The 18265-nt window shown below is 37.7% G+C and overlaps 1 protein-coding gene across 2 annotated transcripts in view; it reads left to right on the forward strand.

The window, feature by feature from the left end:
- The window catches only part of NLK (nemo like kinase), a 152789-nt gene that overhangs the window by 100889 nt on the left and 33635 nt on the right, over positions 1-18265 (forward strand). For both annotated transcript variants that reach the window (XM_010372304.2, XM_010372305.2), the window contains exon 4: positions 16788-16894. In XM_010372304.2, the coding sequence (XP_010370606.1) occupies positions 16788-16894 (107 nt within the window). The remainder of the gene's footprint in view (positions 1-16787; positions 16895-18265) is intronic.

Here is an 18265-nt window from a genome sequence, read left to right on the forward strand (position 1 = left end):
CTGCGTTCCAAGTTAAGCCAGAAAAAAAAAAAACTAAAGCTTGAATCTAGTCTTTTCACCTCTCCATTAAAAAATAAATATAGCTCTAAAACTTCCCAGCTGGTGGGAATGAAATGCTGTCAGTGCTCCCAACTGTTAGACGGTAATATTGAATAACAACAAAGCCACACTTAATTTGAGCTTCTGAAAAGCCTCATAACCCCATTATCATTCTCCTGAACTGCTTAACCTTCTGGTTAACCTTCTGATTATTAGCCTCTTGACATATTTAATTCAGGTGTGAGAGTTTAGCGAAGCTCATGGGACTGTATTTATTTCATCTTTTTGTCATGTCCCACTGTGTTGACTTTATTTTTTAAGGTTGCTAGACACCAGGAGGCATGTGTTTCGTGGAGACCTAGAGGTTTCAGAAGCCACGAAATATATCAGACTTGCCATAATTGGAGGATATGGAGAATCAGTGGGGCTTTTAGGCACTTCATAGACCAGCTGAGTCTCCTGCTGTCAGCTGAATTTATTTGAGAGCAGTACCTCAGGAAACTTAATAGACTTATAGCACACTAGCACAAATCTGAATTTTAGCCAGTGTACAGTTTATTTATGTACTGCTGATATTATTTTGCTCTCTACATATTCTGTGCCTGTCATTATTAAGTATTAATCAAAAATATTGAATTGTGTCTTTGGCAGTGGGTTTAAAAATTACATATTTAATTGATAGTTTACCTCACTTAGAGGTGGCAGGAGAACCAGATGGTAGAAAATAGGATCAGGCTGAAGTGGTGTTTTTTTTTTCTAAAGAAAACATGATTTGCATGAGTAAGCAAAGTTTTGGGGTTCTTAATGTGTGCTTTTGTTTTGGGGGGATATGGGGACTTTAATTAGTTATAGGATATTAATATTTTTCTGTAATTAGGGTTAAATATGAAGAATATTAATCTGATAGGTAATATTTATCACCCTGAGCTCAAGACTAAGAAACCCTTCAGGTTATTAACCCTTTACCAAAACCAGGAGTTACCCTGTGTGAAGGTTCTCAGAGGTCTCACAGAAACTAATACTTTTAATTGTTCCCTCAAGTTCCCATCTGTCAAAAATATGTCCTGTAGGAAACCTTTCTTAGTCTAAGAAAGGGCTTTTTGTCCTTATATGAATGAATGAGTAAACTCTAAAGGAATGTGTCTGTCATGGACATGTTTTTGATGCCAAAAACCCTGCATGAGACCACATTAATAAAAAGTGAATAAAGTTTTTCTCCTTCTTCAATGGTGATATACTTTTGAGATTACCTAGTCTTTCCTTTTGAGATCACAGTGACTTAAAGGAGCTTTTTTTTTTTTTTTTTTTAAAGACAGAGTCTCACTCTGTCACCCCAGGCTGGAGTTCAGTGGCATGATATCGGCTTGCTGCAGCCTCCGCCTCCAGGGTTTAAGGGATTCTCCTGCCTCAGCCTCCTGAGTAACTGGGATTACAGGTGCCCACAACCACATCTGGCTAATTTTTGTATTTTTTAGTAGAGACAGAGTTTCACCGTGTTGGCCAGGCTGGTCTTGAACTCCTGATCTCAGGTGATCTGCCCATCTCAGCCTTCCAAAGTGCTGGGATTACAGGCATGAGCCACTGTACCAGACCAAAAGGAGCTTTTTTGAGTGGTCACCAATTTCTTTGTTCCTTATATTCTTTTGTTTTTTTCCCTGGAGAGAATGTTGGAAAGAAATAGAGGCACAATCATACATTTTGAAAAAGCCTGTGGACTTCGATATTAGGCAGCCCTGAGTTCAAATCCTGATTTTTTTTCCCTCCACTTACTAGCTTTTTGACTTTCAAAAAGTTATTTGATACGCCTCCCTAAGCCTCAGTTTCCTCAATGGTAATGGATATAATATTCTTACAGAGCTATTTTTAAGGAATAAATGAATTAACGTATGTAGAACATTTGGCATACCACCTAGCCTGTATTGATGTTTAAAAAAAACTCATCTCCCCTCCTCCCTCATATAATGATGATGATGATGATGATGACAGCGGCTACCACCTAATTCATTTTCTGTGTGCCAGGCATTTATATGTGATTCTAAATCCTAGCAGTAACTCTGTGTAGTAGGTGTCCCTGTACCCGTTTTATAAATGCAGAAACAGACTCAGAGAAGTTGTTTAACTTACCTAATGTTATCAGGCTACTAAGTGGCAGAGTCAAGATTCTAACCTTGGTCATTTTGATTCCAAAGCCTACAACAAACATACCGCCTCCCCCTGCTGAACCTGTTAACTCCTCATTTAAAATCAATTTCCAGGCCTTCTCCCTCTCACAAAGTAGAATTGTTTTGTTGTTACCTCTTTCTTTAGTTTTCTATTTTTGAAGTTTATCTTTTGAAGGACAGAGTACAAGAACAAGGGCTGTGATCTAGTGCCATGTCCACTGCACGCTAGCTAAGACCTTTGATTAATTTCTTTACCTCTCTAAACCTCTTTGCTCATCTATATAATGGGAACCCATAATGGGACTTACTTCTTACAGTAATTAGGAGTAGATGAGGCAAAATAAATTTAAAGCTGGATGCCTAACACAGAAAATTTCAGTAAATTTAAGCTGTTTTTCAGTCAGACTTCTTTGTTCATTTACATTAAAATATTTTGCGCCTTCTTGCCCTCTCCTTGATTTTTACATGTCAGTGTCAGTCTTTTTCCAACCTCTTGGCTATTGCCTTGCGTTCATCCATCTTTTTTCTCTGTCTTGTCATTGAGTTAACATGTTCTCTACACCCACTTAGTACCCAGTCAGTGTTTATTGATGCTAATGATGATGGTTAAACAAAGATGCTGTTGGCACCAGTCCTGCAGGCTCTGAGACTGCCTGAGTAATCATGACTTCCTAAAAACAGAAAAGTACTCAATCATCTTATTTGTAATTGAAGGTCAGAATTTGATGTCAGCATTTGTTTCTGTGGTGACTGTGTAGCTTTTTCTGAAGAATTACCTTTGACAGTTGGGGTAGTCAGTATTTCTGGTGTGAGGCTGATTATCATGCATTCTTAAATTACTTCCTAAAATAGATGCAGCATCATAGAGGTGGGTTAAACAAATATTGATCTTGGTACAGATCTGCTTTAATTGGAGCAAGAGGTCAGGAGAGGCTTATCATTAAGGTGTAGATGGCTGCCAGGCTGTAGATTAGTTTCCTGGTCTTCTTGCCCATAATCTTTTTTGCATCAGAGAAAATTGTACAGGCCTATTTTTAATTCTGAGCACCCCTCTCTGTTCTCTCCCTTTTTGATATCTCTAATGTGTTCCCACCTAATGTCCTTGATCTTCAGAAGAGGTCTCATTTCTTGCTTTTTCTTGCCTCAAATTCTGTCCTCCATGAAAACGTTTTCTTCTCAGCAAACTCTGTGGAAATCTAGCAGGATGTGCTGCTTATTATATTTGGGCACTGTCCACTAACAGTTCAGCTGCTGACACTGGTTGCATTATTCTAAAGAATGTCATGTTTTTAAGGTTGAATTTGCAACCCATTAATGGTGACAAGCTTCCATAATTTTAATATCCAAGTTTTTTAATAAAAGAAGGAAATGGAAAAAAAATTTTAAGATAAACTTTTATGCGAATAAAAAGAAGATTGTAACCAAATGCAAATAAATACCTCAGTGTGGCATATTTCATTTAGTAGAAAGTAGAAATTCTTATTTTTTACTGTATCTAATTATTCCCAAACTTATATTTTTAACTTTTATCTACCATCAAAGGCCTGTCCTATATTTCCAGCAATCTCTAATTTAGACTTTAAAAACAAATCTGTAAAGGGCTACTAGTCCAAGCCCTGTACCCCCCCCGCCACACACACACACAGAAGTAGCCAGGAGTTCCTTTTCTTTTGTACACATGCATATAAACATTTGTACATATGTATACACTAACTTTTTAGTTCTCATGCACTTAAAAAATATGAGAGGATATGAAGCTATTTAAGCATGTATGATTCATAAGTGCAGGGAAAATGTTTCTTGTATTGTCAAGATTATTTTTATAATTTGACTAAAGAAGGGTAAGAGGTAAAAGACTTGAAGGAAGTAAATACTCAGGAGGTGGAAAAAGACACTGAGACAAAGAGAATGAGGTAGCAAAATTTGCCTCTTGATTTTTTTATCCTTTTTATTTTTAAGTCATTGGTCAAAAGGGTATCATTATTTGTCAGACATTTCTTCACTAGCAGTTTAGACTTGTTATGTGGAAATAGCCACATGTTGTTATAAGGATTAAATGAGGTGACCTATGTTAAAAGTGGCATGGTAAGCTCAAAAATACTTTTCAGCAAACAGATAAATCCTCTGCAAATGTGGGATTATTTCTTATTTGTGGTTGTGTTCTGCCAGTAACAGAGCTAAAACTAAAATTCAGGTGCTGGAAGAAATGCATAAAAGTACTTGGGTGGATTGAGCAGTTACTTCAGGTGTCTTTGGATTCAATTTCTTCCGAAAGGAAAGACTAAACCTCAAAAAGAGAAAAATTAGTTTTTTAGCATAACCTGCTACTTGTGTTGTGGGGATTCATGAAATAGTTCATATAAAGTACTTAAAGAAGTGTCTTGCAAATAGTGAGCACTCAATAAATGTTCATTTTATTTTTATTACTTTTCATGTTGTTTTTAAAAAACTTTTTTTTTTTTTGAGACAGGGTCTTGCTGTGTCACCAAGGCTGGAGTGCAGTGGCAATCAGGGCTCACTGCAGCCTCGAACTCCTCCTGGGCTTAAACTTAAAATCCTTTCACCTTAGGCACAAGTAGCTGGGAATACAGGTGCACACCACCACAGCCAGCTAATTTTTAAATTTTTTTGTAGAGACAGGATCTCTTTATGTTGCCCAGGCTGGTCTCGAACTTCTGACTATAAGCGATCTTCCTGCCTCGGTCTCCCAAAATGCCGGGCTTATAGGTATGAGCCACTGTGCCTGGCTTAAATAAATTTGTTAAGGATGAACCATTTTAGGAAACCAAATATGAGTGTATATTTTTTTATACAGTATAGATAAATTGCCAACTAGTTTGCACATCTGATTCAGTAATTTGTAGGTGCTGAAGAAAGCTTTTTTTTGATGGTTTCTCACTTGTTGAAATCTCTTTAGTTATTGGAAATTAGTAATTCTAATTTAGGGATTTATCTCTTTAGAAGAATATATCTTTGTTGTGCAACTTTGTTGCTTTTATTCCTGGTGGCTCTATGATGGCAAGTCTGGCTTATTCAATTCGAAAGCAGAACCTAAGGAGCTTTATGAGATGAATAGCCGTAACAGTGTTGTAATCTTTGAGTGAATTGCAGTTGCTTGTTTAATTGTGTGTCTCCCTTGTTAGGCTGTTGAGTTTCTCAGTGAAAGCAGTGGGCTGTCTTGTACACCACTGCATTTCTAGTACCTAGATTGGCATCTTGTACATGCTGCTATTCAAAATTTGTTGGAGAATGAAGACAGTGACTTCTTATTTGGAAAAAACATGGCAAGAAAAGGAATACCACATTATGTAATACAATATTGATTTTCTGATTTTGCTTGAAGCCTGGTTTTTGCAACATTTAAGTAATGGCAGTCTCATGTATTTCATTTTCTCTTTTAATAGTAAACAAATAGAGGTAATATAACTTCATGGAAAGGGTCAGACTTCAGAATCATTACAGTCTAGATTTAAATGCAAACTGTGTAGAGCAGCTTAACCTCTCCCAGCCTCAGTGTGCTTATTTCTTAAATAGAAATACAGCAGCTATAAAGTAGGTGTTATGAAGATTAAATGAGATCACATATAAAGTGGCACATAGTAGCTTCAAATAAACATTAACATCCTTTCTCCTTTTCTTCTCCTTATAGCCCATAATTAAGAATAATTCAACTGTTTTTTGTTTCATAGAAACCTGCATATGGTGGTGATATTTGGTTAAGAAATTGGAATAACAGATCTGTAAAGGCAAGTTTCCATGGGAAACAGCTTGGTGGGAGTGGAGAGAGCACTAGATGAGGAGTCAGGAAACCTGAGCTAGTCTTGGCCTTTTACTGACTGGGAATGTGACCTTTGGTAAAGAATCTAACCTCTCTAGCCCAAGTTTGTGTTTCTTTTAAGTGATGTTCTCCAGTGACTAACATGAGAAAGCAGTAAAAAAGCTTGAAATATTATTTTTAAAAATTAACTCTTTAAAACAATACAGAGACATTGTTATTTCTCTTGGGCGCCTGAGACATCAGAGCTACCCTCCTCCCCCACCCCCACCAAAACATTTGCATCATTCAGGTTTTTTTTGAAGCAAATCAGTACATTTGGAATCCATATTTCATGGAGCTACTTAACTAATTGCTGCAATCAGCAGCAATTTGTTTTATAGTAGGGCTGTTCAAATCACTTTGAGGTTGGCATACCATGCACAGTGTGTTTTTAACAATCATATTTTTAATGGCATGTTTAAGTAGGAGAGGTGGTTAATCTGCTCATATTCTTCTGAAAGCCTTAACTTTGGTCCTATAGTTTATCTTCATCCAATGGTAACTTAAAGGGCCATAGCAAGTTCATTGACCCAGTGGGTGCACCAGCTGTTGGAGTGGCTGTCCCATTTAGAAAGACCGGGAGAGGGAAGGAGCACCCTGTTTTCACTCTTGTTTGGAGACCCTCGTTAAATTTCTCAGAAACAATAATCAGATAGATGCTGTTCAAGTTAATGGCACCTCTGAATCCCTGTCAAGAGAGCTTTATTTAATGTGCAACAGACCTGGAGTGATGCAGGTGCCTTTTCAGGACCTCATTTAATTTAAGCTGCTTTAGTTGGCATGGCAACTAGTTGAGACATCTGGGAGACATTATGCTGGGGATTGAGACTTCAGAGGATTTCTGCTAGAGCAAAGCAAAAACCGTATCATAAGGTGGTGTGTATTGCTTCTGAATTTTTGAAGCTATATTGTTAAAGCTTCAAATTCAGGAATTATTTTCCAAAGAAAATTTTAAAATGTTGGCCTGGTTGTTACATTGTTTTCTATAAAGAAAAACACTGCTTTATTCATGGAATGAAAAATGTATTTCCCCTAAGAATTTACTTTGCTAAACTAAAGCTTGACAAAACGTATTCTCTGCAAAGTGGCTGTTTTAATCACTTTATAAAAATCCTATATTTAAAATTTTCCAGTCTTTTATGTTTAAAAGATACTAAAGAAAGGGAAAGCTTTTCTGCACCACAGTAAGTGGGAAATGGTAGAGGTAGACAGGAGCTCTATGTATTTTGCCCTGAACTTTCCAGTTAATTAAAGTTAATTAACCTGCCCCTATTCTTTTTTAACCCAACCTGTCATCTTCTCCAGAAGCAGAGATATAAAAGTAGCATTATTTTAAACTCTGCTTTCTTAAATATTATAATAGATAATAGAAGGTTGAATGAAAGGTTTTTGAAGTTCATGGATCCTGAAGATAGTGACATAGTCATTTGTGCTTTGCAGAAGGCCTGCTAGTTTATATTTTGTGAGAAATTATGCACGTGTGTATGTGGTCTTAGTATGAAGGAATTGACTTACCATTTGAAATCATGCTCTATATTCATTTTGAATACCTTTTCAGTTTTTTGATATCTGGTAATACTTTGCTCTGTGTTGAATCATATGAAAGTGTTATTGTTGGTCAAAAATAGTTCAGTTTGTCCATTCAAATCCAGCAGGTATAGGGTAAGCAACACCCTGACCTGATAGGTTTCATAATGCTAGATGAAATGTCAGGTTTCTTTTTCTGAAATAAGTACTTAGTTATAAAATATCTGCTTAGAGCAGTACTCCCTCCAGTCAGTTTTCCATTTTCTCCTTTCTTTGAAAATGTAGTCACTGTTAGAAGAAAGCATATGACATTATTTCATGCTTATTCTCTGTTTTTGGCTTTTGTATCAGTTTGTTTCATTTATAAATTTATAAGTCAAAGCAAGATTTTCGAAGTGCCAGCACTATGATTTCAACCTGATAAACTTGAAAATTAAGATGTTTTCTCTCGGCTGCTTATGAGCTTACTAACTGTCACTACTAACAGTAAGGATTCTGGCATCACAACTTGGCTGCCAATTTTGAAGATATGTGAAGAAGAATAGAATATAATCTGTTCTTCACATCCATGAAAGAACTCTTCAATCCTGGCAAAAGCAAAAAAAAAAAAGTCAATAAACTCAGCAGATCTGACTGACATCCCATACACATAAATGCTTTGTACTTTTTTTTTTGAGATAGGGACTCACTCTGTCACCCAGGTGGGAGTGCAGTGGTGCAATCATGGCTCACCACAGCGTCGACCTCCTAGGCTCAAGTGATCCTCCCACCTCAGCCTCCCTAGTAGTCGGGACTACAGATGCATGCCACCATGCCCAGCTAACTTTATTTTTTTTGTAGAGGCAGGGTGTCGTTAAGGTGCCCAGGCAGGTCTTGAACTGCTGAGCTTAAGTAATCCTTCTGCCTTGACCTCCCAAAATGTTGGGATTATAGGCATGAGCCACCATGCCTGGTTATTGGTACTTCAGGATTATTATTATTTTTTTTTTTTTCCTGTATAAGAGCTCAAGTTTTGGCCAGACCCGGTGGCTCCCACCTGTAATCCCAGCACTTTGAGAGGCCGAGGCAGGCAGATCACCTAAGGTCGGGAGTTCAATACCAGCCTGACCAACATGGAGAAACCCTATCTCTACTAAAAATATAAAGATTAGCCGGGCATGGTGGCACATGCCTGTAGTCCCAGCTACTCAGGAGGCTGAGGCAGGAGAATAGCTTGAACCTGGGAGGTGGAGGTTGTGGTGAGCCGAGATCATGCCATCGCGCTTTACCCTGGGCAACAAGAGTGAAATTCCGCCTCAAAAAAAAAAAAACAAAACAAAAAACAAAAGCTCAAGTTGATAATTGTCTTAGTCCATCCATTCTGCTATAACAAAATGCCATAAACTGAGTGGTTTATAAACAACACTAATTTATTTCTGACAGTTCTGGAGGCTGAGAAGTCCAAAATCACAGTACTGGCAGATTTGGTGTCTGCTGAGGCCCCATTTCCTAGTTGACAGTCTTTAATATAACCTAACATTGTGGAAAGGACTAACAAACTCCATTAGGCCTCTTTTTATAGAGAGGCTCTGCCCTCATGACGTAATCACCTCCCAAAGGTCCCACCTCTTAATCACATCTTCTTGGGGGTTAGCATTTCAACCTATGATTTTTGGGGAAGACACAGATACTCAGAACATAACAAAACACTTAATACAGGGATGGCAATTGTGAAGTTTTTGTTTTTGTTTTGTTGTTTGGGTTTTTTCTGTGTAATGGTCCTTTGTTTCCTCTCCCTTGAGAATTCTGGAACCAGTGCAACTCAAGAATATTGGGACTTCTGATTAAGACTTAAAGGTGCAAGCAGCAGTTTTTTTATATCACCATCCTGTGACTTTTTTCAGTACATACTAGCGGGTTAATATCCTTAATATGAGAAGCAGTATTACAAAAAAATTATCATCCCTGTAGAAAATTGAGCAAAGGACAGGAACAGTTTGCTCTCACTCTTGCTTTTCCTTTTTTTTTTTTTTTTTTTCTCTCTTTCATGGTCACACATATGCATGGCCAATAAACATGTAAAGAATTTTCAACCTTAAAACACAGTGGATAGAATATAAATCTTTACTACCATTCCTTCCTGTAGTCCCCTTAAATTTCACTAAAGGGTTACAAATTCAGACTAGAAAAGGCAGAAATCTAAGGTGGCAGTAATGAGAACCCAGAAACAGGTTGATTTGCTACAGAATGTCAGAAAGTCTCAGGAATTAGAGGCATCAATTATCTCAGAAAGTGGGAGTACAGGTGGGCCTAAACATCGGATTGGTTGCAAGACTGTTTTAGAAGTAGTAAGATGCTCAGATCTTCTTCCCCCACCCTGCTGGAGACTAAAAGTTTATTCCCTGGACACCCACTAACATAGAATTCTGGCAGCCTGACCTATTCATCCTCAGAAAGAAGATTGGAGAACTCTTCTGAATAAATGCTTGACCCAGGAAGGAGGATCTATATATAATTGAGGGTTCCTCATGAAATAATACCTTAAAGCTCTAAGCACTCCCACAGAGCTACATAATAGTGAAACAATAATATTGTAAACATCCAGTGGCAGGAGATGACTTAACTCCTGACATATTACGTAAAATGGAGTACTATTTAAGCATGTAAAATGATATAAAAGAATATATATAATATGGAGTTTACAGTATTTTAAAACTTTTTAAAAGTATATATAATATCCTCAGATCCACATAAAATTCTATGTATAGGATGTTTATCTCAAGGTTATTTAAAATAATTAAAAATAGCCCAGTCTCAGTGGCTCACACCTGTAATCCCAGCACTTTGGGATACTGAGGTGGGCAGATCACTTGAGGTCAGGAGTTAAAAACCAGCCTGGCAAAACCACATGGCAAAACCCCATCTCTACTAAAAATACAAAAATTAGTCGGGCACAGTGGTGTGCGCTTCTAATGCTAGCTACTCGGGAGGCTGAGGCACGAGGATCGCTTGAACCTGGGAAATGGAGGCTGCAGAATTCTGAGCCGAGATCACGGCACTCCACTCCAGCCTGGGTGACAGAGCAAGACTCCATCTCAAAAAGTCAAATAGTAAAAAGTAAAATTAGAAATAGCTTTTTAACAATGATCACTTGGTTAAATGAATTATAATATATCCACACGTTAGAACACTATGCAGTCATTAAAATTCTGCATTATTAGACCATTGAATGCGATAAGCAAGGGATTCCTTTGCTTGTTTTGTGTTTAGATCCTTACATTTTATTAAAAGAACAGGCAACAGAAAAGTTAAAAAGTCATTAAAAAGTCAGGAAACAACAAATGCTGGAGAGGATGTGGAGAAATAGGAATGCTTTTACACTGTTAGTGGGAGTATAAATTAGTTCAACCATTATGGAAGACAGTGTGGCGATTCCTCAAGGATCTAGTACTAGAAATACCATTTGACCCAGCGATCCCATTACTGGTTATATACCCAAAGGATTATAAATCATGCTGTTATAAAGGCATATGCACACATATGTTTATTGTGGCACTATTCACAATAGCAAAAGACTTGGAACCAACCCAAATGTCCATCAGTGATAGACTGGGTTAAGAAAATGTGGCACATATACACCACGGATACTATGCAGCCATAAAAAAGGATGAGTTCATGTCCTTTGCAGGGAGATGGATGAAACTGGAAAGCATCATTCTCAGCAAACTATCACAAGGACAGAAAACCAAACAGCATATTCTCACTCATAGGTGGGAATTGAACAATGAGAACACTTGCACACAGGGCAGGGAACATCACACACCAGGGCCTGTCAGGGGGTGGGGGGTTGGGGGTGGGATAGCATTAGAAGAAATACCTAGTGTAAATGACGATTTTGATAGGTGCAGCAAACCAACATGGCTCATGTATATGTAACCTGCACATTGTGCACATGTACCCTAGAACTTAAAATATTTTTTAAAAAAGTATATAATACCAGTTTTATTTTAAATATACATGCATGTACTCGTGCACATTATTTTCATCAAAATGTTATAGTTCACCCAAAGAGGTAGAATTCTGGATATTTTTAATATTCTTGCTTTTTTTATATATTTTATATTTTCTACAATGAAGTTTAAGAAAACTATTATGGAAATTTTCAAAATATATAAAAATATATACAAAATATGCAAAAATATATACAAAAATATAAGAGGAGGTAGTATGTAAGTATATAACTTATGTACCTCTTGCTCAGCTTTAACAATATTTAATCATTTTGCCAATCTCATTTCCTCTTTTCCTTTTTATTGAGGGGAAGGGAAAGGAGGGCTGGAGTATTTTAAAGTAGATAACCAAACATCACATTATCCCACCTATAAATACTTAAATGTGAATTTCTAACAGATAAGTATCTTGAAAACAACCATTATGCCATTATCACACCTAATAAAATTAGCTAATTCCTTAATATCTGTTCTCTGATTGCCTCAAGAGTCACTTTTTGAATAAGGATCTAAACAAAGTTCACATGTATGTGTGGTTATTATGTCTCTTGAGTCTCTTATCCCAAACATTTCTGCCTGCCCTTCACCCCATAACACACATTTTTTTTTTTGTGGCAGTGGGAGGGAGATGGTCATTGATTTGTTAGATAATTTTTTCCTGAAGAGTGGTCCACATTGTGTGTTTAGCAGATTGCTTCTTCTTAATGTCTTGTTTTTTAATTCCACATATTTCTAGTTAACTGGTCATTAGAGCTAGATGATTGATTACATTCAAATTAAGTTTTTTGGGACATGAATACTTGTAGACAGTGGTGTGCATATCACAAACATAATATTCTTGTCCCACATTAAATTATGCTAAGATTGAGTGGTGGATTGAAGTGATGTCAGTCTCACACTCATCCTTTTCAAGTGATTTTACCAGCCATTGATGGTGCCTAGCTCCAGAGATTGCAAAACTGTGATTTTTTTTTCTAATTCTATAATTGTTTCTGCATTTATTAGTTGAAATTATTCTATAAAGAACACAATGAACATTTAGTATATTTTGTGATAGTTGTGGGGGGTTTTGTTTGTTTTTGAGACAGGGTCTCACTCTGTTACCCAGGCTGGAGTGCAGTGGCAAGATCAGGGCTCACTGCAACCCCTGCCTCCCGGGCTCAAGTGATCCTCCCACCTCAGCCTCCTGAGTAGCGGGGACTACAGGCACCAGCCACAACACTCATCTATTTCTTAAAAAAAAAATTTTTTTTAAGACAAAGTCTTGCTCTGTCATCCAGGCTGGAGTACAGTGGCACGATCTCAGCTCACCGCAACCTCTGCCTCCTGTGTTAAAGTGGTTCTCCTGCCTCAGCCTCCAAGTAACTGGGACTATAGGTACCCACCACCACATCAAGCTAGTTTTTGTATTTTTAGTGGAGACAGGGTTTCACCATGTTGGCCAGGCTGGTCTCAAACTCCTGACCTCAGATGATCCACTTGCCTCAGCCTCCCAAAGTGCTAGGATTACAGGCGTGAGCCACCGCACCTGACCTATTTCTTAAATTTTTTATAGAGATGGGATTTCTCCATGTTGCCCAGGCTGGTCTCGAGCTCCTGGGCTCAAGCAGTCCACCCTCCTGGGCTTGCCAAAGTGCTGGGGTTACAGGCATGAGCCACCCACCTGGCCTACTTTATTAGAGTTTTTAAAAATGTTACTTTAAAAAAAGAATAAGAAAAGAAGATAAATCCAAAATTGCATAGAACCATTGAAGCAATTTTAGACATGATCAGATCTAAAAACTTCACTACTATGTAACCGTAGGCAGATTGTCTTCTGTTAATGTCAGTTTCTTTATCTAAATTTAGGGGTACCACTACATACTTTGTAGAGTAACTGTGAAAATTAGATGAGATTATATGTTTAAAATACTAAGTAGAGTACCTAGTACCTAGCAGGTACTCAATATACCTTAATTCATCAAATATTTATAGGGACCTACTATGTGCAGACACTATTCTAAGAGTTTGGGATAGATTTGTGAACAAAACAGACAAAAACACTTGCCTTTTTGGTGCAGGCTTGGCAATACAGACAGAATAAACATAAGGAAATTATAGGATAATAACTACTAAGGGAAGAAGAAAAAGTAAAGCTGTGCAAGGGGACAGCAAGTAGACAGGGAGTACAGGTTGTTACACAAACCCAGATGGTCTAGCCTATTACACATCTAAGCTGTATGGTATAACCTATTGATCCTAGGCTACAAACCTGTACAAGTGTACAACATGTTACCGTACTGAATACTGTAGGCAGTTTTAACACAATAGTAAGTATTTATATATCTAAACATACCTGAACATAGAAAAGGTACAGTAAAAATATGATATAAAAGATAAAAATGGTACACCTGTATAGGGCACTTAACAAGAATGGAGCTTGCAGGACTGGAAATTGCTCTGGGTGTGTCAGTGAGTGGTTAGTGAATCTGAAAGCCTAAAACATTACTGTGCATTACTATAGACTTTATAAACTCTGTGCTCTTAAGCTACACTAAGTTTATTTTTTTCCTCCTCCCCCTCCTAAGTTTCTTTCTTTAATGTTTCTTTAATATAAATTAACCCTAGCTTACTGTAACTTTTTTACTTTCTAAACTTTTTAATTTTGTTAAATATTTTACTCTTTTGTATTAACACTTAGCTTAAAACACAGGGACATTATACAGCTATATAAAAATATTTTTTTCTTTTTATTTGTTTATTTTTCTCACTCTGTTGCCTAGGCTGAATTGCAGTGGTGCAGTCATGGCTCACTGCAACCTTGACCTCCCAGGGTCAGGTAATCCTTCCACATCAATGTCCTCAGTAACTGCTGGGACTACAGGCACAAGCCACCACACCTGGCTGAATTTTTTATAGAGTTGAGGTCTGAGTTGCTTTTTCACTTTTTAAAATAAGACACAAACATACACATTAGCCTAAGCCTGCACAGGGTTAGTCACCAAGACACCCCTAGGCAATACAATAGGAATTTTCAGCACCGTTACAATCTATGGGACCACCTTTATACATGTAGTCCTTCATCAACCAAACATCATTATATGACGCCTGACTGTAGTGTCAGAGTGGTTGATGTAGGCCTCATTTGAAAGATAAAATTGGAGCAAAACCACAAAGGACGTGAAAGAGTTAACCAAATAAATGTCAGGAAGTACAGTCCATGAAGAGGGAATAGCTAAGGCCTAAGATTGGAGTGTGTCTAGCATGTTCAGAGAATATCCAGGAAGAAAACAATAGAAGAGGTCAGAGAAGTAAGAAGGCCAAATGATTTATGGCCTGTGAGACCATTTTAAGGACTGGCTTTTGCTCTTAAATGAAATGGAAAGCTTTTGCAGAAAAGTGACATAATTTGGCCTTCATCCTACAAGATCATTCTGTGAAATGCATCCAGTTTTGGATGAATTGATGGATGGAAAGAGCAATAGATAGATGTGTGACAAAGCAATTATAGCAAAATATGCAGTGTAGATTCTAGGTGGTAAGTGTGTATATGGATCATCTCTGTGTAATTTTGTGTGTGTTTGAAAATTTTTTAAGAAAAATAGTTTGAATAAAAACTATTAAAAACTGTAACCCTGATGTCATTATTTAACTCTTCATCATTTTATAGAATAATTTTAACATGTCACTGAAAACTGTCCTATAAGTGAATCCTACATGCCAAATATCATTTTCTCATAAACTTTCATTACGAAGTAGAATATATTTCTTTGGAAAGAATCTGGATGATAAAACCTAAGATTAAAATATCTTAGAATGTCTAATAAAGCCTTAAAAATTATATTTTCTATATAATAAAGTAAATTTCAGTATATAGGCAAAATAAAAAATATAATAGTAAAAAAGATTTATCCTGGCTGCTGTGTTTTAGAAATATAGCAGTCTTGGGCCAGAGTAGTAGCAGTGGATATAAGAAGTGGCGTTAATTCTGGCTAAATTTTGAAGGATTTTCTGAAAATTGGAGGTATGGTGAAAGAGAAAGGGGGAGTCAAGGATAACTCCCTGATGTGGTTTGTGGTGCGAGCAACTAAGAAGGATTTGGACAGTTTTGGACTTGTTAGTTTGAAATGTCAATTAGGTATCCAGGGGAAATAATAGGCAGTTTGATATACAAGTCTGCACTTAAGGAAAGAAGATTAACTAGAGAGAGAAATTTGGGAGTCATCAGCATGGATATTATTTAAAGACATGGGACTGGATCCAAGTATCCATGAGTATGGATAGGGAAGAGGACTGAGGACCAGCAGCCATGGGGCATTTCAACGTACAGTGGTTGAAGAAAAAAGGAGACTAAAGCAATTTGGAAAAAATGTCTCGAGGAGGAGGGAGCTTTCAATTGCTTTTGTCAAAGGCTGTTATCATTTCTTCTCCCTGTTCCCAAGTTATCCCCTTTCCTACTTGTTTTTGCTAAAACATTAAATTAGAAATTGCCTTAAGAAAACTTAATACTTAAATTATAAGATTTACCATACTTTTGCTTCTCTAATGTATCTAACACTCATGTGCTTCACAAGAGTCTTGGATTCCATATCTCCATGGCTCTCCAGGCTCCAGCCTTTAATCATCTGCCATGTGTCCATTGAGCAAAACCCTAGACATACAACAGAGTACAACGTATAGGAAGCTTGAAATCTACTGGTGGTAGTGGGGAGGGGTGTTTCATAAATACATACAAAGTTAAATAATAAAAGAACTAAATTACTAAGATTGTGGAGAGACTTAACTAATTACTTTACATGTGTTTAAGAATACCATATTTTATAATGAAACAAGCCACGACCCTTGGATAGGTCGTGATCTTTTCCACTGGTGTCATGGTGGCCTAAGATGAGACCACCAATCCCCATTTGTTTGGATTCAAAGGACATTCCTGTAACATGTCTAAGTAGAACTCAAGACTGTTTGGTCGTCATACTTTTCCTGGCCTGGCTGTTATTTAAAATGTTTACCTTTGGTTTTGTCTTTTATAATGCTGATTATAAGGAAATCATTTGGTCGTTTACTTCTGCTGACTTTTAAACATGTAAGTTCTTTTGATTTTAGTAGTGTTTTATCTTGTGAGGGCTGGAATTCTCACGTATGTCATGCTGTCTAGAAGCTTTCTTTGCCCACTTTTCCAGCCTTGAGAATGGAAGTTATTTTTTGGATCTGGTCACCACTTTGAGGGGGTAGGGGACTGAATTCGTTGAACTCTCCTTAACTTAAAACTTCAAGATATGTTGTCACAGAATTGATGCAGAGTGACCTACATAAAATTATCGTCTCTCCTCAACCACTCAGCTCAGATCATGTCAAAGTTTTTCTTTATCAGATTTTGCGAGGTAAGATTTCTTTATGAAGAAAAAGGTGCTGTCACACTGTAAATGAAATGTTTTGCTTCTCATTTAGACTTTAATCTGACCTTCCAAGGTTTTCTTCTTCTCTAAAGACTTTTTTCTTTTGACAAAGCATATTTTATAATTTCTATATTTAATGTTAATGAAGAAGCTTTTTAGGGTTGCCAAATATTTCTTGTTTTCAGTAATGAAAGAGAAAGCCCTGTCAAATTCATTAGGCAGTTGAGTGGGCTAATCTAGGTGAATAAGCAGGATGGTTTGTCAGAAGTTCACAAAACAGCCTTTAGTTTTCAACGGAATAGGAATATGTGTCATCAGACGACTCAGGTGAAAAGTGACTATATCCCCTATAGATGACGTCCATCCTGCAAGCCAACAGTAGGTGGGCCTGTCTGAATATTGGCTGGCATACCTGAAGCCAACTCCAGAGAAACAGAATGACCCTTAAAACCAAAGTAGATTGGGAAGACCAATAAACAGAGCCAGCTAAATAACTCTAGACTGGCTCATTAAAGAGCACGTACTTGACTGAGAAAGGATTTGGGCCAACATTATTGACACTTCTTCTGACCATCAAGTATGTCCATGAGAATTTTGCCATTACAAGTAGAGAATTGCTTAAACCTAAAACAGCTTTCTTACCTAGTAAGTAAAATACTTCCCCCCACACCCGCCCCAGAATTCATAGAAGAGATTCTTTATAGCGATTGAAAAATAAATGCCAAAAGGATGAAAATACATAAGCTTTTTTTTTTTTTTTTCCCAGACAGAGTGTCACTCTGTTGCCCAGGCTGGAGTGCAGTGGCACGATCTCGGCTCACTGCAAGCTTTGCCTCCCAGGTTCACACCATTCTCCTGCCTCAGCCTCCCAAGTAGCTGGGACTACAGACGCCTGCCACCATGCCCAGCTAATTTTTTTGTATTTTCAGTAGAGACAGGGTTTCACCGTATTAGCCAGGTTCGTCTTGATCTTCTGACCTCGTGATCCGCCTGCCTTGGCTTCCCAAAGTGCTGGGATTACAGACGTGAGCTACTGTGCCTGGCCACATAAGCAATATTAAAACTAAAAAGCTCACCTCCAAGCCAGGTGATTCATGCGTGTAATCACAGCACTTTGGGATGCTGAGGCAGGCAGATCATTTGAGGTCAGAAATTCAAGACCAGCCTGGCCAACATGGCAAAACTACACTCTACTCTAAACAAATACAAAACTTAGCTGGGCATGGTGGCGCTTGCCTGTAGTCTCAGCTACTTGGGAGGCTGAGGCAGGAGAATCGAGTGAACCTGGGAGATGGAGGCTGCAGTGAGCCGAGATCGTGTCACTGCACTCCAGCATGAGCGACACAGTGAGACTCC

This window comes from Rhinopithecus roxellana, chromosome 19 (assembly GCF_007565055.1).
Source record: "Rhinopithecus roxellana isolate Shanxi Qingling chromosome 19, ASM756505v1, whole genome shotgun sequence".
NCBI lineage: Eukaryota > Metazoa > Chordata > Mammalia > Primates > Cercopithecidae > Rhinopithecus > Rhinopithecus roxellana.